This window comes from Phalacrocorax aristotelis, chromosome Z (assembly GCF_949628215.1).
Source record: "Phalacrocorax aristotelis chromosome Z, bGulAri2.1, whole genome shotgun sequence".
NCBI lineage: Eukaryota > Metazoa > Chordata > Aves > Suliformes > Phalacrocoracidae > Phalacrocorax > Phalacrocorax aristotelis.
This window is the reverse complement of record NC_134311.1, coordinates 40762871-40785826: the sequence shown is the minus strand read 5'-3', so window position 1 is coordinate 40785826 and position 22956 is coordinate 40762871. Positions and strand designations below refer to the sequence as shown.

The window sequence follows — 22956 nt, the reverse complement described above, 5'->3', positions numbered from 1 at the left end:
TTTGCTGTTTATCATGGGAATAGTGCAGACACTCAAAAAGGGATAACCCACCTATTTAGCAAGATGGACACAAACATTTGATGTTGAGGCCGATGTTCTTTTGAAACAGAAATATTTACTACCCTAATCTAGGATGTACAGTTGGTTTTGAGCTCAGTTACAGAAGTCTGGATATTATGAAGAGAAAAACGGTTGAATTTCTTTGAGCTAGTGTCTTGGTGTGCAAAGTCAGCGATGTGGGGTTTGGTTTTGTTGTGTTGGGTGTGGGTGTTGGTGGTGTGTTTTGTGGGGTTTTGGTTTTGTTTTTTTTAAGGAGTCAAAACTCAATAAATTAATAAATCATCAGAGGTGTTACTGAAGGCAAACAGTCATTAATCTCTGTTGCAGAAAACTACAAGAACTGTTTCTTCATTCTGTCGATCGTCAAAACTCAGCCATATGGTTTAAAAAAAAACAACGTACGCATAAAAACAATTTAAGAGTGTATTTGTGAGAGTCCTAATGACACATTCCAAATTCTAGATGTAACTAACTATGGTTCTTTCTATTTGTAAACCAGTTTTAGGGTAATAGAAAAATTTCAGTTGTTTTCCAGATTTTCCATTATTTTTTTATGGACAATCCATTATTGACTAAGCTTGCAAATTTAAAGAAGTAATGTTTGTTTCTTATACCTTAAGCTTGTCAAACAGAATACAGTCAGTTAGGATTTGCATTGTGTCCTTTTGTCATCTGTGTACTGCCTCCAAACCTGTGAGGTTTTAGTAGGATGTGCTAGTCCAATTTTTGTAGTGGAGAAATCATGGGTTACTATCTTGGAAATTATTTAAATTAGTAGGGGTGTTTTTTTATTTTACCTATTGTAGCTGCAAGATATCTGGATTCCATATTGATAGAAAATGAAGAATCAGTTGGACTAAGTTTAGCCTGTGCGTAGACACTTCTTGAACAAAAGGCATAAGATGTAATTTTCCTTGTGAAACTAATCTGTAACTTACTTTTGGAGCAAGTGGACTAACTCATACCATATCTCACCCACTAAGAGATATCTAAAGAGTTGCATGGATGATCGTCCCTAGTACTGCCTCTAGTTTCAGCTAAGGCTAACTGTCATAATTCTCCTGAATAAAACTCATTAAATGTCGATTTGTTTACATCCGAGAAGCAGCAGAGCTGCATTCTGTACCACCTCATCATGACACCTGTTGTGCAAACTCCATGGTTTTGCTTATGCCAAAAATATGTTAAGGTGCTGTTGTGTTGCTTTACAAAGAGAAGTTTGGTGGGCTTTTGTATGGCCTAATAATAATAAGCCATCGTAACTACAAAAGATCATGTTGGCTGCCACAGATAGCCTGTAATGTACTGTCACCACTTGCATACTGGATACCTTCCATCCCGCTTGGCATAAAAACTGGTTGTTTCTCTTTCCATTTCAGTAGCATGTAGGTGCTTGCCTTTTGGGTTGGATCTTCAGGTTAGTAAGAAGAGCTGCCTACTGCTAACCAATACCTTTGAATTTGATGAGCAGCTGAAACAGAGGAAAGCTGTATTAATCCTAGAAGCACTATGTTGCTGGTATAGTGGATTGTAATTGTAGATACTGTTGGGTGTAATTGGTGGTGAAAGTTTGTGTAGATTCTGAGTGAGACTGAATAACTTAAAGGAAAAATCCAGTGAAGGCGTCCATGAAACAAGTTGGTTTCATAGTCTCAGCTCAAGGACTTTGTAATTTTTCAACACTGCGTTAATAAGCTTGCTGTCTTCATACTTAGATGTACAACAGCAGCATGCACCTAGGCAAGAGACAGGCTCCTGGGCTAGATGAACTTTAGGTTTAACCTAGTATAGCTGCTCTTTTATGTGTGTAGTAAAACCAAATTAAGATACCCTTGCTCTTAGAAGTCTGTGATTTGATTTTACTCTTTCTGTCTATTTTTTAGTTTAAAATGAACAATTCACTTCTCTGAGGAGCTAGATCCAGCTGCAGACCCAGCAAAATTTATATAAAGATTAGTTGAGTCCAAAGTTTGTTAAAAAAAATAGTTTTTATTGCTAATAATAAACTTGCTCTAACTAGCCAAGTGTAGTCCATGGTAATAGTATGTTAATCTTCCCGGTGTATTAGGTAGGACTAACTTTGGCATACTGTTCCTAGTACTCTGATGTGGGATTTGGGTCTCTCTGACATAAGCTTTGTGTTAATATCAGTTGCATTTCCTTTGACAGCTGCTTCAGCACTAGACTTTGTACTAACTGTAGCTTGATGCAGATTGAAAAATAAGTGACAGTGTAGCTCAAGAATATCTACCTGAAATAATAAAACTTCTACTGAGGAGAGGGAAACCGTAAGATCAGAGCTGTTGCTCTAAGGAAATGAAAGTTGAAGCATAGCACTTGCCTTTGCTTACCACTATGTGCTAATTTTTGTTTGGAGGCTGTTGCTGTGTAAGGAGGAATTTTTATTACAGGCAGTGAAAATTAAACTTTGTATTTTTTAAAAGACTACCTTTATTGGTAATACAAAATCATGTTAGGGAAGCTTTTATTACTCTGGAGAACTTTGGCCTGAGACAGTGATTCCTAGCAAGCCAGCCTTCTGAGTATGAAAAACAAAAGCCAGATTTTGCTTTTTATAGGGTTGGTGCAATTTTTTTTTACTATAAAGAGAGAATTGTTCTGTACCAGAGAAAGGAAAATATTGGATGGGATGCTATAGTGGTGTTCTGGGAGGACTTTCTGATAATGTAGCACTCAGACTTGCGTTAAACCTGTGTTTGAATTGGGGCTCTGTGGGATTTTTATTTTTGCTTAATTTTACAGTTTATTATTAGGTCTTCTGTAACTAGCAGTGTTCTCCATATATCTGACAACCTCCCCTCTAATCTTAAATGAGCACCTCTTTAAATACCAGTTACTAACACAATTTGTCTTTCTCTGAAAAAAAATTTTCCAGTATAAGTGGCTGACGTCTCCGTCTTCCAAGGATGCTTTGAAAACTAGACCAAGGAAAAGAACTATTGTCCTAGGAAGTGGTCGAAAAGGAAAAGCTACTATTCGTGTTGGTAATACTGTCTTTATTTTCTCTGACTATAGCAGATTTTGTCTACAAAATAGTCTTCTAATGTTTAAGAGCTTTAATGGTAAAATAAACAATGTGCCTAAATGGCACATTCTGTTTTGCAGAATACTTGTCTTAAAAAAAAATTCTATTTATTCTTTATTGAATAACGTGTCTTCTACCATCAGTGGTTTCTGGAGGAAACTTGTTCTCATTTTCAGTGCTGCTAGATATGTGGCTGGAAAAATGGTGGGATGTGCTGACTTTTATATGTGGACGCGTTGCACGTCTTTATTCTGAGTGCATCCTCTCCACAAGCTTTTACTTCTAGGAAGCTTAGTGGTAGTAACTTGCCTAGTTCTTCTGATGTTATAAGCTTTCTGGAGCAAGACCGTCCTCTGCCAGAACAAACAAGGATGCATTTTTTAGTGATGTACAAAATGTTCTAAGGTTTTTTTGTTTTAACTTAATGTAAACTTGTTATAAATGGTATGTTTAAAATAACTTTAATATTTATAATTAAGTACTGATAGCTGTGATACACTAAATATTTTTTCAATAAGTTACTAAAAATTTCACTGTAATACATTTGGCTGTCTTCCATCTTTGCTCTAGTTATCTGGAAACAGAGTGGTAAGCATAAATCAAATTGAAATTTTTGTACAAATAAACTGTGATAATCAGGGTGATGAAAGAAGAAAATGCCTGACTTAAATATAGTTGTGGTGTTTTGGGGTTTTGTTTGTTTTTTGTTTTGTTTTGTTTCTTAAAGATAGGGAGTCAGGAGGCGAAAATGGCTCTATTCTGTTTACTTGTTGAGAACAAACTGAAATTTGGAATCCCATTACCACAGTTACACATTCTGTACCATTAAAAAATTAGTTGTTTTATTGATCTCAAAGAAACAATAACCTGAGTTCTCACTGATTTAACTGTATGAAATACTAGGTGAACAGTTTTTTGGGCTTGCTAGTTTCTAACTTACACAGAATCTGGGCAAGAGTGGTCATGCACACTAGGTATTTATTCTTAATCTACTTTGAGTGATAGCGTACGCTTGAAACAACAACAAAAGAACAAAAAGACAATAGTGAATGTGGCTTTTCATTATTCATCTTAAGTGAAGGTATTGCTGGTGTTCTCTAGAAGCGATGAACATGAGTACCAGCTTTAGCTTAAAGCATTTTACCAGTTAGAAAACCAACGTTCTTTGCACTAAAGCCACTAGAGGGCAATTTGAAGCAGGTGGATAGCCTTACTGTCTACACGGACTGTCTAAGCTCCTACTTAAGAAAACAGAGTTAGGTATCTGAAATTAGTAATACGAATAAACCTCTTTACCTACAAAACTTTGTTTCCTTTTTTTGAATAAGAGTGTGTCTTACTTAGATCAAGCTAAATAACAGTTAAGTATACCAGTTTATAATTGCAAGCAGATAAACTGTCCACCTCTCTTTTTGAGAAGCAACCAAAAGTTTTTTGAACACTTCAGGAAAATTAGATTGAAAGGTAGATTTCCTTCAGTCCCTTTTATTACATAGGAGATTTTACTTATGAACAGTAAGCTGTGAATTTATATGTAAATAACTAGGTATAATGAATTCTCTTTCCCCCTATTCTTGCTGTTCAATACAGGATTAACATCTAAAAAGTCTGTAAGTCCTGGGAAAAAAAATGTACCTGTGAAAGATAGTTACTCACCAAAACCACTACCACCCGGCACAAAAGGCTTCCTTCCTTGGCGGACTGCAGAACGTGCAAAGAGATGCAGGTGAGGTTTTCATAGTACAGGGGAAAACATTAAAGCATAAAATGTGCATGATAGTAGAGATAGTAGAGAGCAGTGTTAGTTTTTTAAAATACATTTTTTAAAATGTGAGTTACACACAATTTTGTATTGCATCCATAATTTTTACTGTTTATATACATTTTGAGAATGTTATATAAATTCTATTCCAGGACTTTTTCAAAATACATGAAAAGATATAATTTTATGGCCACAGGAATATCCAGGTCTAGCTTAAAAAAAAAAACCAAACCCGCAATCAAGCCCAACTTGCTTGTTTGTTCTCTTGTTACTAATGATTTATCAGACTTATCATAGCTGAAGATGGAGTTTAGTTTTCTAAGCTTGTAGTGTAGTTGATTTGGCATCCAGTTCAAGGTGCCTAGGTATTTTGTCCACCTCTTCTTTCTGCTCCATCTCCCCTAGTGCCAACAAAAGTATTGTGACCATCTAAGCCCTGTGAAGTAAAATAAATAAAAAAAATCGTTACACATAGAAGCCATAATATTATTATAATGCCTCCTTCTGAAACAGTTTTTGTTTTGGTTTTTTTTATGTATTCCCAGGACCTTGGCCTCTCAAAATGGAGGCAGTATATTTAAACAGAAGATTACTTAATGCTCTATCAGAACTATCTTTATTAAACTTGTCTTTCAAAATGCTGAACTCCAAATCCTCCTGTTAAATTTAGTTCATTATAAACAACTAAGCAAGATGCCTATTGAAGGTATTAGTGTTAGCATCCAGTAATGTTGCTCTAATTCATTATTAAGTACTAATAGAAAAAAATGAGGGTGTAGTCAGTGTTAAAGGGATACAGTGCAGTGTCTGATGCTGTTTTTACTCTTACTGCTTCACATGTCCTAGAATCCTGTGTTTGGAAATGGAAATAGCAATGGTGACAATATGTAAACTCACTTTTCTCACAAGTGTTTTTTTCTAACTTTAGAGGGGGGGCAGTGGATAGTACTGAAGAACTACCAGTGAAGATTCAGGTACTCTTTCTTATGCAATGGTTTATTTAGTAGATTAATGCCTGAAAAAAAAAAAAAAAGTATTCTCCACAGACTCTTACTGTCTAGAAGTTAAGACTGGAAGATACTTTTAAAATTTCTTTCTCATAGAAGTGCAAAATAATAGTCTATGTCTGCATTTGGTTGAAACTTCTTTGATACTTAGTTTATTCCCATTTCTGTATCCCTACCTTTTGGTTTCTTAATCTTATGAGCAAGCTGGGTGTGAGTATGGGCACAGTTCCTCCAGAGGAAATCAGAAGAATTAACAGCATTTTTCTCTTGACACATTCCACTCCCCCTTTCCTCTCCTTCCTCTTTTTACTTTTGGACTTGTGTTTGAACCCATCTGTGAACTGCTGTAGTAAACATACCAGCAGGGGAGAAAAAAATCCCCACTTTCTTCCTTCTTTGCATCTCATTTCCATCTTGCCCCCCATACCCTCACCAGAGAAAAGCTGAAGAAGTGTGTTAGCATGTACTAGTGAATTAAACTGGCTTACAGAAGAGTCTGATGGCTGCTGAAGCCAGCAAACTTATCCCCTGCTCTGCATAGGCTTCCCATGGGCTGCAGTCCTTTGGGAAAACCCGCTCCAGCACAGGCTGTCCACAAGCCACAGCTCCTTCAGCCCATCCCTCTGTTCTGGCAAGGGGTCTTCCCTGGGCTGGAGTGTGGGTATCAGCTCCACCATGGAGCACCTCCTCTGAGCCTCATGTTCTCTCTGCTCTCTCTGTCTCTTTTGGTTCCCTCCTCTTCTGCCTTCTTTTGCCCTTTCCTCAATACACTTTCCCCAAGATGCCACTATCTTGGCTGCTGGGCTCAGCCGTGCCCTGTGGGGCGTCCATTGGAGCTGGCTGGAACCAGTGGTGTCCAGCACAGGGCCACTCTGCAGCCCCCACTGCCAATACCTTGCCACATACAGCCAATATATGCACGCATATGATCTTTTTAAAATTGTTTTATGGAAATTTATTTCAACCTTCTGTAGCTGGACAATGTAATATGCACTGTAAGGGACTCTGAGAAATGACTGCATTTAAATTAAGCTTTTAGTGCTATTTAATCTTTGATTTTTATTGCACAGTGTAATGCTGGGAGTGGGTATGTTTTTATTTTCTGATGTAATTAGACAGGTATTCCTGTGAAGGTGACAGTAGAAAGCGCTTCTACATCGGAAACTGAAGACACAGAAGATTTAGATGATGTTATCCATCATGCTGATTTGGCAAAATCATTAGATAAGATTAATGTAACCGAGTATCAACAGTTACAGGTAAGAAGCATGTTCTCTGCCTTAAACTCCAAAAAGGCAAATTTTATCAATTAAACCATGCTTTATTCAGAAATTTATGGTTAAGCTAATAACCAGTCATGCAGCAGGACTTCTGAATAACTTTTAATTATCCTACATGAAGTCACACAGGCTTCTATTTCAGAAGATGTATGTCAAATATGCACTGGATTTCCAATCTCTGAATAGTTCTAATGATGATGTTTACCCTATAAGCATATTTTCAAATTGGGGCCATAATAAGGAAGAACTTCACCTAATACATACAGCTGCAATATGTGTAATTTCTCTGTTCCAGTCTTGATTCATGTTTCACAACTCTTTTTATCACTGTTACTGCCTGTAGTATTTCCTTCCAAGTACTTCCTTTATAAATGTAATTTAACGTTATTTCTAAGAGCTAAAATATTGTAATGATGGTTGTGTAAAAGTATTTTAAAAATAACTGAAATTTTGTTAAAGCTCCATTTTATAATTGAGCTTGGTAACAGACTTTTTTCATTCACTTTTTATTGTTCCCTATACTTCATTGATAGTTCTAAGAAACTAGCAGTGGCAAGACTGACTATTGCTACAAATGCCTTGACAGGGAATGTTCTTACAAAAGAAAAGGAAAACAAAGGGTGCGTTTCAGTGGCTTAGTAACGCGCCTGAGGTATCTAGCAGGATTTAGATTTTATTTGGAGAATCTGTACTGCCTCCAAATGATTACTGCTAAAAATAAGATCTATAGTCAGTATGGTTTCAGTGGTGGTTGTCACAGAGCACCACACTGGGTGAATGAACTGTCGATGTGTATAAATATTAAGACCATATAGTTCTTTGTGTAAGCAAGTGAAGTTGAAACTTAACTTGTTACCCAATTATATGTAGTGGGAGAGTTAGGGTGGCTGGCAAAAAGACTGTACAAATACGGCATAAATAACTACCTGCCTGTACACTTTTTCTTTAGGCCTATGCTTTTTCTCTCTAGAGCTTTTGTTCAGGAAAATTTTCTAGGTTTTCACATGCTGCTGGGACTTTGTTGTATAGTGGCTTTCTTCTTTGTAGGTGATTTTGTATTGCTGTTCGTGTGGCATATGTTGACATTGTGCTCTGCAGCGGCTTCAGCATGCCCATGAAGAGCATTGTGGCTGGAATAATGGAATTCCATGTCACGTGCATATTGTGCCAAAAACTTCTATGCAGCAAGTACGGTGCTTTCAGGAATCACTTGATATGTTTATTCTTGGTGTTTGGAGAAGAGGGAGTATTACTTTCACAACACACTGCAGAGGCAGGCTGTTTTGCACTTTGGGGAAAAGTCATCATTTCAACCTGTGTTGTCAGTGTTACCTGTTGTATTACATAGAGAGCAACTGTAAAGAAGGAATAATCTGTGATAAATTTGAGCTTCCTGGGAGGCAGAACTACAAATTTTAGGAACCTACGCCAAAATTTGTTCTAAATTTCCCATGCTTGTAAAGGTCTGGGTTTTCCTGATTTTCTGAATTTGAAAACCAAAATACTTTTTCAAGCCAATGCTGCATATCTGACAGCACTGTTCAAACAGTCTTGAACTGTTTCTGTGCCACACCCATCCTTTTTGTTATGCTGATGCAAATCACCATTCCACATTATGGCAGAACCAAACTAATAACTTGTCACCACTGAACGGTGAGGTCTATTTCTCCTCCATTCCTTAGTGCTTTTTCCATTTCTTGCTTCAGTCTTTTTCTCTTGCATCTTTTTTCATGTTTATCTGAGCATAAGGGAAGTTGATTCAACTTACTAATGTGGAGAAAACTCGTGTAGTTCAACCAGAAGTGCAAAGTCATGCACCCGGGGAAGAACAACCCCATGCACCAGTATCTGCTGAGGGCAGACCATCTGGAAAGCAGTGTTGCAGAAAGAAAAGGCCCTGGGTTCATGGTGGACAACAAGTTGAACAGAAGCCAGCAATGTGCCCTTGTAGCAAAGAAGGTGATGGCATCCTGGACTGCATAAGGAAGAGTGTTAGCAGGCTGGGGTGTGTGATCCTTCCCCTGTATTCAGCGCTGGTGAGGCCACACCTGGAGTACCGTGTCCAGTTCTTAATCCTCCAGTACAAGAGACACATGAGCGTGCTGGAGATAGTCCAATGAAGAGCTGCAAGGATGATTTAAGGAACTGGAACATCTCTCCTCTGAGGAGAGGCTGAGATAATTTTACATGAATATTACATGAATTACGTACAAGTAGAGATTGCACTGTAACTCCTTCTTAAAAATAAGGACAACAATGAAAAACATGGCTAATTAGTTACTCAAGTTTTTCTGATTTTTTTTTATTTTTAAACTTAAGTTTTATACCTCTGTCTAGTGTTGAGTAGTCCCATTGCATACAGTAATTCTGAGGGCTACAGATATATTTGCTGTTCAACTTCATCTAAAAGGCTGTCAGTGCTGTCTTTCTGGACTACACCACTGGAAGGGTCAGTCTTGCAGCTTGGGTGTACATTTAGGTCTCTGATGTACTTCAATAAATTTTTCTGCACAAGGGCTAGAGGCTTGTGGAAGCTAGTGAATTTCTAAAAATCAAATCAAAGAATAAAGTGTACATATACTTGTAATTTAATGGTGGCAAATATGTTTGCGCAGGTGCAAGGCATTTTCCTTTAAATGTAGGCTTCTGATACCACTTATGAGGAGATGTAGCTGCAGTGTTTGTCAATTTTTTTGTGAAGTCAGCTCATAACCCAATATTGTATACATCTACAGTGTGATAAATCAAGTTTAAACAAAACTACAAAACCTCCAAATTCTCTAAGCCTTTTCCCTTTGAGAATACAAACCAGCAATGTGAAGAAAAAGGTCAGTGCTGTCACCTTTAGAATTGTCTAAAATCTGTCCACAGCAGAAATACTATAGAACCAAGGTTTCTAAAGTAGAATTCCTTGCAAAAAACCCACAAACCTTACACCCTAAAAACTTTAAAACACATACATGCACATGCACACACACTATAAATGGAACTGAAAGCATTCTTCAAGGCTGTGATACCTGTGACTGATCTTCAAAGCTAGGTTACAGGATTCCAGCTTACATGTCAAGTTGTGAATTGTAGGACATTACAGTTGCTACTTTCTGTGCTGTGCTTCTGCATCTTTAAACGGGTTTCTAGCTCCTATTCTTTCCCCATGTTCTGAAGTAGATTGCAGCAAGATTGTGGTATTTGTTGAGGGTTCTCCATAGAGATTTCGCCCCCACCCCATGCCTGGAGGTGATTTTGTTACATCATGGCAGTTAGATACTGTTAAATCTCTTCCAAAAATGCTGTCTTTGAAATGTGGTCTTCCTATACCTTCTGACCTCTGAGAATCTTTCTCATGTGTTCAGATGCTTAAGATATGACTAGCTTTCTAGTTCCAGGTTTAGCTTGGCAGATACTAGTACAGGGGTCTTAGAAGTGGGCTTCATTAGACAGTAGTGACAAACCCATAATCTTCACTGAGTGGTTGTCACTGGGAGGGATATATCTAGAATATTTTAGAACCTGCATCTTTGAATCAGGTGCAAAAGTCCTTGCATCCTATAAGACCTCTTTCCATTTGTAGAAGGATTTTTACTATGCATTCTGTTACACACAAGTCTTCTCAGTTGTTTGCTCATATGAAGTGCAGTGGCATGGTCTTGAATAAGCTTTTAGTAGTAAAGGATTTCAGTACTATTTGGATCTTTGCTCCTCTGTAGAACTGGTTGATAAGGTGTGTACAAAAAGCAGTGTCCTACATTACATACATGTGCCTGTATACAAGGTATATAGAGAAATGAAGAAGCTTTGGATACTGTTAGTTCATATAGGTTACCCTCCGAAAAACAGAACAGTGTGATAGTTTTAACTGTATCCACCTTTGGATTCAGAAGACTGTTAAGGCGTGTTTCATGGTTTTAACACCAGCTGGCAACTGAGCATCACCCAGCTGTTCGCTCACCACTCCCTGGTGGGATGGGGAGAGAATCAGAAGGGTAAAAGTGGGAAAACTTGTGGATTGAGATAAAGACAGTTTAATGGGTAAAGCAAAAGCCGTGCGCAAAAGCAAAGCAAAAGAAGGAATTAATTCACCACTTCCATGGGCAGGCAGGTGTTCAGCCATCTCCAGGAAAGCAGGGCGCCATCACATGTAATGGTTACTCAGGAAGACAAACACCATCACTCCAAATGTTCCCCCCTTCCTTCTTCTTCCCCATGCTGAGCATGACATCAACTGTCCCAGCTGTGTCCCCTCCCAGCTTCTTGTGCACCCCCAGCCTGTCGCTGGTGGTGGGTGAGAAGCAGAAAAAGCCTTGACTCTGTGTAAAACCTGCTCAGCAGTAACTAAAACATACCTGTGTTATTGACACTGTCTTCAGCACAAATCCAAAACATAGCCCCATACTAGCTACTGTGAAGAAAATTAACTCTACTCCAGCCAAAACCAGCACAGCATGCAAGAACAAATATTCCTGTTTGCTTTTCCACTTCAGATGCTCTAAATAAATATGATAATGCTTTGCTATGGTACCAGAAAATGTGGTGATTGCTTATCGAATCCTGACTACTGTTCACTGAAACTGAGAGATTTACTCCTTAGATCTGAAAGTTAAAATACAAGTGTAGGCATCTCATGAATAAGACCTGAATATATTTGTTAGATGTTTGGGCTTGGGATTGTGAAAAACTTACTTTTTCTGCTGAAGAACTAAGTGAAACCCATTGAAAAGAATACAGCTCCTACAGTTCAGGATTTCGTATTCCTACTGCTGTCATAATGAATAAAATCCTGGATGAAGAATACATTCTGAAAATGTAGGTATGACTACTAAGGATGCTTTTTAGAGCCCAATTTGAGCTTTCGATGAGGTAGACGTTTTTAGTTAAAAATGAAGTTTGAAAAGGCAAAGGGGAAGAAGAGGAAGTAGAGAACATACATTCCTGATAGTAATGTCATAGACCCAAGAGATGTGCTATAATTTTGTGTTATTTATTGTTATATTGCAAATCTGTTAAGTGAATCACACTTATTTTCACTTCTCCTGAGTTGATTTTTTGCATCCTAGGGTTATGTACTGGTGGACCTCTGTCATGTATTTTTGTAGAATATATGTTATTGCTTGGAATGCTGTGTGCTAGTTGTTAATTAGACATGTTGAGTTGTATAATACTGCATGTTGATCTAACATTTTGAGATAAATTTCATGATAGTTCATCTCTGTTATGATAGTTGGAGCTGGAAGAATGCATCGAGAAATTAAAGGAAGAACAAAGAGCCAGAGTAAAGGCTGAGGAACGGATAATGGAGGTAATGATACTTAACTGTTAATCATCTTTACTTTTAAAGGAGGCACCAGTCAGACTGTCTACTTGCTTAGTTAGGAGTAATTATCAGTGACCTCTAATATGGTAGCTTCCAGAGCTTCAGTTCAAAGTCACATGGATCATTTACTAGCCTAAGGGTGGTGATGAAATCCGCATTTAGTAATGTGTGTTTGTTCTCCTGATCCTTTTCCAGAGCCTTGAACTCTGGGTCAAGCTACCCTTTCAATGTGTTTCATTCATTTGGTGTAGTACTTATGGTCTGGGGTGTCCTGATGTTTGTTATTCTTGAGAAAGTGATTAAATCTGTTTGCAGTTTGCAGCAGATGGATAGTTCTTTGAGGTCTCCCACCTTCTTTATCATGACTTGCGCTAAAAGCTGTTTGTTGCAAGTGTTGTTTAATTTGGCATATTCTGTACCTTTGATTTTTCAAGTTTTGTTTCTGCAGGCAATAAAAATGTTGGATGGTTTTCTGCATAGCATGTCAGCCATCAGTTGTTGCGAAATGCAGTTTCGCATTATGTCAGAACTGAATTAACAACTTGTCACAGTTAAATTGTGAGGTCTCTTTCCCTGCCATCCATTGTTACTGACCTGAAAACATCCTTTTGCATCAATAAGCAGAATTTCTTGTAGTAGAGTTGAATGTAAGATAGTGTAAATGAATGGATTTTGTTCTTAGATGTGATCTGGAGTGGAATGAAAGTGGTGGTACCCTTTGGAACTTGAGCAACAAGCAGTACCCCACCATCCAGGAAGCAGATATCCACAAAGGACTCCGCACTCTACAGGGTTCATTGTAGTCCTCTGGTGCGGCCATCCCCATCCTCCTGTAATGTGAGGTGCACCAGTGGGTGCACCCACTGCTGGATATCTGTTGTTAAATACTTAAATGCTTTTCAGGCTAAATACCCACTGCAACAGATCTTACTCTATTGTGCTAGACTGCTTGGACCTGGTACCTTGTCTCAGGAGAAGGGATAAACTAAGTAGCAGTAATCTCTAAAACTGTTCATTTTGATGCTAGTTTAACAGCTACAGTGTTACACAAATCTGTAATTTTTTTGTCATTCTCTCCTAAAAGGTGACAGAAGGAAAGCCTGTAGTAGCAGTGACTGCATAGCTGTAATCGCCAATGAGTGTCTAAGTTAATGTTTCCCTCAAACACAAACCCCTGTGTATCCTACAGTTATCATTCAACTTTCAGTTTGTCATTGATTTTGATTAATGTTCAATGTGAAGAAAAATCGGATCATCTTAAACTTTCAATTTGGGGTGCACAATGCAGGGGAGAGACACAGTATTATGCATTCCCTCTGATAGAGAGGTGTGAATATAAGGAGAGCATTGGCCTTGATTAAGGTTTTTATTAGTAAAATTAATTCTTTGGTGTTAATGTGTCACATAATACATGCAAAATAACATGATATGAAAACTAATTTTATTAGCTTCCACTTGCTCTGCAACATTCTGTACACACTGAAAACAGTGCTGAGCCAGCAGTTTTGTGTGCCTGCAGCAATTTCACTATGGTAGCATAGGATTGCAGCTGTGGATAAACAAACCTGCACAGAGCTCAGTATTTTTGGTACAGGAAGTTCTATATCAGTTATGTCAGTTACTTTGGATATTTCTCTTTGTGATATGGCTCTATAGGCTTGCAAAGGTGGGGCTGGATTGTGTTTTCTAACTGACAATGATAGAAATTACTTTTTTTTCTCCCCCCCCCACCCCAGCTGGAAATTGAAAATGCAAGATTAAGAAATCTAAATACCTCCCTATCTGAGGTTCTTCATGCACAGTCAGAAACCAACAACATTTTGGAAGATGAAGGTGTTCTAGGCAGCATTGAGAACTCTTTCCAAAAGTTTCATGCTTTTTTAGACCTCCTTAAAGATGCTGGGTAGGTTGTTGCTTTACTTAAGTCTTACTGTTTCTGCTGAGAACTCTTTCCAAAATTATCCTTCTGGTGAAATATGCTGCCTCCTCCCCCCAGATTTCTAGAACTGTGCTTGCAAAGAGCAAAGGAAGAAAAATTAACTGTATGTACCTACTGTTTAGTCTCTTCTCAGTGGGAGAAACATGATCCAAGCACTGCCCAGCTCAATCTGTCCTTGGGAAAGGCTTTCAGGAAGCCCATTCCAAAAGAGAAGAAAGCTTCTATTAAAGCATGTTTCCAAGTCTTTATTGGATCACCTGTGGATCTTAGCATTCCCATAATACAAAAGGCTCAAAATACAGTTGGACTGGCTTCAGAAAATGTCCTGTTGCTTTGGGCCCCCTTTCACTAATGGAAGAACAGAAATATAGATGGATGAATCTGGCCTCTGTACATAAATTCTGGATTATTTATTATCACTTGAAATATTTTACAGAGTACTGATTAAACTTTGTCTTAAGGCTCTATCTCTGTACCTGCAGTTTCTGTGAGGATGGTTCATCCATCCTATTTGTCAAAGAATTTCAGCTTAAGTTCTCAAACCTATTTTGTAAAGCTTATATAGCCAGGCATGACAATCTCATTCAGGAGAATGAAGGAACGACATGAAGATACATTGTAGCCTACCCTGCCTGTTCAGAGAAGACCACAGAAGATATTATTTGCCCTCCTTGCCTATGGCTGCCATCCACCCCCAAACTGTAATAATATCACTTAATGTAAAGTTCACCTTGAGGCTCCGTTCTAATTTTATGCCAATTATCTGGTAGAGTTGCCATTACTTTAAGACTGAATTTCAAACTTTGAGGGAAGGAAAAAATGTTCTCTCACTACGTAAAATAAAATTTTTTCAGATGGGTCCTCCTACAACTATTTGTGATAATTGGGAGCTGCTCTGAAAGTTACAGAATCCCAATCACAAAGACTGCTCTTCTCAATAAGCTTCTGTTTAATGCTGTGCTGTCAATTGATGGTTGCAACTCCTCACTTCTTATGGAGGCATAAAACACCCAAGTGGTAGGTTTGGCCAACTTGTAAGTTGGCAGGTGAAACAACATGACTGCATTTGTGAAGCGTGTAATTGGATTTGGGTGTTAGAGATTATGCTAGTCTGGGAGATGTGCACTAGTCTTCTGCTTGAATGACAGAGTTTTAATCTTTGTTCTGCCTGGCAGGGAATCTGCTTGCCAGCATCCTGCTCTAAGAACAGTGCTAGCTGGGAGAACTTCATTCTTAGTTTCATAACACTGAGTGAAGACTGAGCATTTCGAACCTGCAGGCTCATTCGTGTAAAGATAGGAAAATAGCTTTAGTTACTTGTTTTCATATTTATTCAGCTATTTTGGGCTTCTCAGAAAATAATGGAAAAACTGTCTTCAAAGCTTCAGACAGATTCTGTTTCTTCTTCTGGTTTTGAATGTTTAGATCTTTCATGGGGTAAGAATTTTTTGTGTCATTTTCTATTAAACTTTGTTTTACAGACTTGGACAACTTGCTGTATTAGCTGGGGTGGACCAGTCAGATTTTGGTCTTTTGGGGAATCCACAAATGTATTCCACTCTCAGTAAGCCTGCTAACATAATAAAGGAGAAGTCTTTTGAAGAAGAAAGACAAGAACATACCCAGAATAGCAAAGTAAGTCTATAGAGGGAATGCCAGTGGCAATGTACTTGATTCTATTTAATGTACTTTTCAGCTGGTTTCCCCCTCTGACTGAAAGTAATGATTAACAAATGATCCATGAAGTTATTATTGCAATCTTTTGCTGTAGCTGTATTTATACAGATCATAATAATTCAATGGTTAATGTAAGCTTTTTAAGCTATTACCGTTTGGAACAGAAACCATAGTATTTTGTAATGTTCTAAAGTAAGTGTTGGTAGTAATTATGTTGTTTCTCATTTTGAAATATGAAGTTCAATAGTGGTATGTGTCCATAAAAATGGAAAATACCATGACTAGGTTTTTTAGGAACACTTAGTAATGATGTATAGTGGTTTTAAAAAAACTTGGTCTGATAATAGAGTGTAGTACAATATGCCTTTTGAAAAGCAGGAATTTTCTTAAGTTATTACAGTGTGTGTATCCAGTTGTGTTAGATTTCTATGAGGGCCATGCCATGAATTGCAGGCAATTACATATTTGTGATATTAACAGCATAAGGTTTTAGTTCCTACTCTGAAGTCAATAAATAGAAAACCACCTGGATTTTCCAAGGGAGGTACTAAAGTTCCCTTCCCAAAAAAAAAAACCAAACAACCAAAAACAAACAAACAAAAAAAACAGGCTTAAATTTTTAAGGCAATTAAAAATTAAGATACTGGCAGCCTACAGCATTGTCCAAGTTGGATAAAACTGTCACATTAAGAATCATGCTGTATTTCCAGTACATTTATTATACCCAATGTCTTCCCTATGAAGTGTTCCAAACTCCTCAAGAACACCATGAGCTCCTAAAACATGATGGTAAAAAGTGTTGGGTTTTTTTAATGTTGCGCAAAGCAATTTCCAGTTTTGCAGTCTGAATCTGCTAAAATCATTCAGAGTAATAGAGTAATTCTCATTATAGGTTCTCTGATATTTGTTATAGTTCGGCTTGCCACAGTGTTTTCAGCTGATGGACTGTGACATTAACTTGTTCATGAAGTTTGTTTGAATCATTGTTTTTCTAATTCATCTACATTTAGAAGCCTGAGCTTAAAGTGATTTTTAAGTACACATGGCAAATGATGACTACAAAAAGCTTCAACTAACACTTAACACTACTCTCATACTTATCTCCTGGTATTGGTTAGTTTGGATTCTTGCGGAAGCTAGGTATTGTGGGATAGACTATTGGCATCGCACTACAGTGAACTGTGAGCAAATGTTACGAATTGCAGCTATTTCAGAATGATAGACATGGTTAGGCTTTGGCTGCGCCAGTATATTTGACACATTCCTGTAGTATGAAGTTCAGGCTAGATCTGAAACTGTAATATGCCTACTCTGTGTCATTATCATCCTAGCTATCTTCTGAAACTTGCTTGCTTTGAAAGGTAATGAAAGTTGTGTGATTGCTATTGTCTCTGAATTTTTTCCATATTATGTAAAGACTTCATTTTGCTATGCAAATTTTAGTATATGGCAGTTGCAATACTGGATTTCTTTTCTCCAGTTGCATCAGTATTTTCATTGGAATCTCTTATTTCAGAACAGAGCTGGGGACATCCAAGTTTCTCTTCCTGGCACATTTCAATCCCAGATGGTTATGAATAATGCCTTCTCTGCTCTTAGAGAGTTACAGGAACTTCAAACTGCTGGACATCAGCCAGGCTCACGGAAGGAAAATGAAGCTCACACAATTAACCAAACTAAAGAGGATAAGCCTCGAAATAGCACTCCCACATTCTCTGAGAGGAGAGTCAAACAAAATGAACATGTGAAAGGACATCACTCAGCAAGGCAATTGGTTGCCAGTCTGCATTCATTTTCTGATTCCAGTGTACATATTAAAAGTAATGGTAGCAGAACATCCAGTGGTGCTTTTGGTGAAAAAAGCAGAAGTTTTTCCTCAAAGAAATGCATCCCTAGAGCAAATGAAATGGCCATTCCCAGTGATGGAGCAAGAGGAGACCAAAGTAGACTGCAGACAGTAAACCAGTCTGGAACTGATACTGTAGGATCTGGCTCTGAAAGTATCCAAAGTATTACCAGCATTTGAAATGGATCCAAAGTGTTTGAACTGTTCTTTATACTTGCAAGATTAAAAATAAATTTTAGATGCCTCAGTGTAGTTTGTGCCTTTTTTGTAAAGTAATGTAGACTTTGTAAACTTCTAAAACACTGCATGCTGTTTAGTATTCCTGTTTCATGCTTGCATCACTTGTCACTAGATTTTTATTTTTGGAAATATGATGCACTGGTAGAATGGTACCCTTCAGTTTGTACTACATACAAAGGATTCCTGGCATATGGATTTTATTGTGTATCACAGATCTTGTTATGGAGTGTAAACTGTTTTGAGCTAATAAAATTAATTTGAGTACAAATTTTGCTTTTCATTTATTTCCAGTGTGTTGCAATGGAAGTGGAAAAAATTGTTTTAGGGCAAACACCAATTCACGCCTAACAGGGCATGGGTATGACATTCCCAAAGGTAGCGGAAGTTTCAGATTTGAAAATGAGCCCAGAAACATCTCTGAAAAAAATATTTAAATACAGCCATTCTTCCTCACTGCTATGACTGCAGATCATAGAATAATACACGATGGAAAGGACCTCTAAGGGGTGTCTAGACCAACTCGATTAGGTTGTTCTCAGGTCCTAGAGAAATGTGAGAACGTAAAACTAAACTAATATCTTTGTTTTAAAACTCCTAGAGTTTGCCCCCCAGCTTCTTGTTCCTGTCCTTTTGCACAGGCAGCTGATTTGCAGCTTCTGAACTTCTGTTAGAGTAACATAGGTTTTGATTTGCCTGATGCAGCACAGAAAATCATGTTGTTTTGCACCAGGAATAGTAATCAGATGCAATTCGGTATGGCCCTGAATCTTTCTTTATATTTGTACACTTGCCTGAGTGTCATGAGAAGGCAATCAGTGAAGAGACTAATATAATTATCAGTCTCCTTCAGTAACTACCGTTTTGATACAAATGGGAGTTCTGTAACATTAAATGTATTAGCAAGGGTTGTGGAGATGAGGAAGATGTTAAACATTTAAGCAAATTTTAGGAAAAGTGTTTTTAAGCAACAAAATCTGCATTTGGAAGAATGAAACAACCTAAACTGTTTTAGTGTAGGGTTAAAGCCTAGGTCGTTTCATTCAACAATGGCAGAGAATTTTGCTTTTGAATGAACCAGTCAATTTTATTTCCTTAAATTCTTTCTTTGACTTTTCTTCACATAGATGTGCTTGTGTCAGTCCTGAATTAAAAGAAGTTTCTTAAACTGTAGTAGCAACTCTGGGAGATCAGTAGAATCTGACACACAATGCTTGTCTAAGAGAAGTTCAGATGTTGAAAACTCACATTGTGCAATTGTCATGAAAAACTGCTCTTTTGAAAAAGATCAAATTTAAATACTTCGCCTTTATTTCACTATCTACAGCGTTAGCTGAGATTTTGAGTGGTCATAATATTTTGATCTGTTTGATATGAACTTTTTTCTTGGCAACGTTTATTCCATCTGCAGAGTGAAGGGGACAGGGTGACAGAGCAATGGAAGATACTTTTCACATTCAGGAACCTAGGCAAGATGATTTGGGCTGAAATGGGAGGGAAAAATACACTGCGTAGCTTTCTTTTTACTCTGTCATCTGTTGTGAGAGTTCTGGAACACAAACAATCTGTAGAAATTTCTGACTCCAGTCACTTGACAATTGTGGAGAAATTCATGAATCCTCAAATGGAAATGTTCTATTGAGCAAATAGCACGAGATTACCTTAGCTACTGCAATATTGCACAAGTAATTGCACAATGAAAGTACATTATTTATACAGACTTCATCGCATCTGTTCAGAATAATAGCAGGTAATATATTAATCTATGCAATTTTTTAGATATTCTCCCAAACATTTGAGGTATGTGCCTTTCAGTCGTGATTCTTTGTGATTTTGATTTGATTGAACAATTACATGCAATCAGTTTCTTCAGCATTAAAGGCTACGTGTTCCCTTTTTAAGAATAAAACTCTGAAGCTCATTTCTGTGAAATGGTGGATAAAATTACAAATTCAGAAGTGTTGTGATTTGTGAGGTTAGGAATTTTGAATCTGGTACTTGTTCCTAAAAATACCATAAAGAACAGTTTGTTTGTTCATTTATTGTATGCCTATAAGCAGGTGGCATAAATACCTTATAAAGGTATAAATGCTACTAGTATATGGGCTAAATACTACTAGTACTTGCTTTTAAAGTACTAATTATATAAAAAAAGCATCATTTAATGCAAAATTGAGCAGGCAATATATAACTTCGATGGGCACATTTTTTTTCAGATGAATTAATACTTATACACTTTTTAAATTAGAAGCATGAAGGGTTCTCCATCTCATCACAGGTGCTGTTGTGCAGCACTCTTGCTGTGAGAATCGGGAGTGCATACTCCATATAAATATTGGATCTGAAGCCAGTAGAGATAATGGATGAAAGTTACCTGGGGGAGAAGTATTTTTTAAGGCTATTGTGAATATTTCAGAACTTTCCATGCTTTTACAAAGATTTTTAAAAAATCTGTGTGTGTGTATATATATATATAAAAACAGTGTGTATATATAGGTACATTTTCAATGATTATGAAACCATTTTACCCTGAGTTTGGATATAAACTGTTTCAACCTCTTGCTATTAGTTAATGTTTTACATATTTGTCTGTGTTCTTGTTTGACATAAAAACCTGAAATCAATAGGCCAGCTATTTGCTAGAGAACATGTTACTGTTTACTTATAAAAATTGAGCATTTTTCCTCTCTCCATGTGGACCTCCCAAGAATTACTTTTTACACTTCGTAATTGCGATATTTGGAGCGAGATCTCTGAAAAACAGAATAACCCCAAACCCTTGCCTGAACTACCTGCATCTTATATTAAGTCCTACCAAAATTTGCCAGTCTTGCTGGTGTGCTGGACCAGACATCCCATCTGCCTCCTGAAAGAGCTGGCAGTTGCTATGTAGTCAGCATTATTTGTCTTTTAATAATGACGTCAGTTTGCCTGTTATTGTACCAGACAGAGAACTCGTGTGCGCTTGCTCTCCTTGAGTGGGCTGATTCTTTTCCAGCAGTAGCTGAAGGTTTTTCTGTCCAGTAGAACATGAAGTCACAATGAACCCTATAAAAGTTCACTGAAAACTCTGAAACTTTATTTAAATATTATACTTTCTCTGTATTTTTTGTCTTGTTTTGGTTTGGGTTTTTCCTCCCCCCCCCCCCCCCCCCCAGTTATGCATCACACTAAATACAGCGCGCTCTGCTTTTGTGTTAGTTATGCAAATTCAGGTTTATCTGCAAGGATTTGTGGCAGTTAAAAGGGTTCCCTGTCAAATGCTGGACGCCAGAAGCATTCCTGGAAGTCATGGTTTTGAAAGCTTGTATTTTATACTGGGTGACTATGAATATTGATATAATGAATTTATGGTTTCTGATGTAATAAAAAGATTAAATCATACTTGCTGGTAGCAAAATATTAAAATAGGAGAAATCTCAATTCAATAGAAACAAAACTCTGACATGACCTTTACTCTTCCTATTCATTCTCTCCAACTGTAAAAAAGCATAATAATCCCTTGCACGAGGCAAAAATGGACTATTCTGTCTCCAGGAAGCTTTCTGGTTTATACACCCTTGTCAATTTTATTTACTCCCCATCAATGCATAATGTGAAATAGATTTTGTAAGGCTCTGGGTGGAGAGGCTTCCAGCACAGTTGTCCTCTGATCTCACGGGAGCTGCTATTTTGACCCTTCTGGTCAGGATGGGACTTTCTTAAACCAAAAATCTACAGTACCTGATATGTATTCCCCATGCTCTGAGCTGACACCAGGACCAGCTTGCCTACTTTCTATTTTTGCATTGTAGCTCTTTGTGCCAGAGGTTGAATTACACTTTTAATTCCAAAGTTTTAATTTACCTTGTGGTTTGTGCCCCATGGTTAGGATTCAGGACTGCTCCTGCTCAGATGTCGAAGTACTTCCCATAGTAGTGGCCAGGCTTACTGACCTGAACTACCAACCTAAACTATTTCCGACGGCTCCCACTACCCATTCCTACCCCGGACACCTGTACACCAGCAGGTTGGAGTTCAAAGCTGCCTCTCTGGGCGGACGTAGGTAGTCTGGGTTTAATACTGGGAAAAGCCCATACGAAGAGCCCATATCTCTATGAGATTGTTTCTGAGACTCTAGTAAAAATAATTATATTGTAGTCACATCTATGTTGTTACTGAGCATTTCACTTGAGCCTTCTATCTAATTAGAACTAATTTTAAAAATTAGAAGTAATGTAGTAGTTCAGGGTTGCGGTCTGAGACATATTTTAAAAATACCCTGGTGTTTTGAAGAGAATGAATCCAGCTTGTAATGTCCATGAATTGTCTCTTTTAGAACTGAGGGCAGTTCTGGTGCCTGAAAGCAGGTTTGGTGGGTTTTAATTAAGCTGTAGCCATGGTTGAAATGAAGGTTGTTTTTGCTCTAAACCCACTGTCTCTGTTTACAACCTTTTAAACAAAACAACTTGCATGAGAGAAAAATCTATAAACTAAATACCAGATCAGGCTGTAAGCTGTAAATTCTTATTGTTCTAGGAATGACCTGGCTTGACAGGAGAAGGAACAAATTCAAGTAGTCAGTGTTTCTTCAGTGAAATAATTTGTAGTGAAAATGACCTTTTATATAAACCTCAGTATTTATGAAATAATGGACATCAACACTTCAATTTCTGAAAAAAATGCAGATTTGGTACAGACACAATTCATGTTGATGATAAACTTGGTGAACATGCATGGGGCTAAAGCAGGGTCAGCATTACAGATAACACTGGGCAGACTAACGTGCTCAAGAGCTGTGCTTTATGCAGC

At 37.6% G+C, this 22956-nt stretch overlaps 1 protein-coding gene across 4 annotated transcripts in view; it reads left to right on the top strand.

Annotated features, from left to right (window-relative positions):
* CEP78 (centrosomal protein 78) overlaps nt 1–18436 on the top strand; it is a 30108-nt gene extending 11672 nt beyond the window's left edge. For all 4 annotated transcript variants that reach the window (XM_075078380.1, XM_075078379.1, XM_075078382.1 and 1 more), the window contains exons 9-16: nt 2957–3065; nt 4697–4832; nt 5797–5842; nt 6991–7134; nt 12374–12451; nt 14203–14369; nt 15887–16040; nt 17599–18436. In XM_075078380.1, coding sequence (XP_074934481.1) covers nt 2957–3065; nt 4697–4832; nt 5797–5842; nt 6991–7134; nt 12374–12451; nt 14203–14369; nt 15887–16040; nt 17599–18108 — 1344 coding nt within the window. In that variant the 3' untranslated portion in view covers nt 18109–18436. The remainder of the gene's footprint in view (nt 1–2956; nt 3066–4696; nt 4833–5796; nt 5843–6990; nt 7135–12373; nt 12452–14202; nt 14370–15886; nt 16041–17598) is intronic.
* Nucleotides 18437–22956: the final 4520 nt, after the last annotated feature.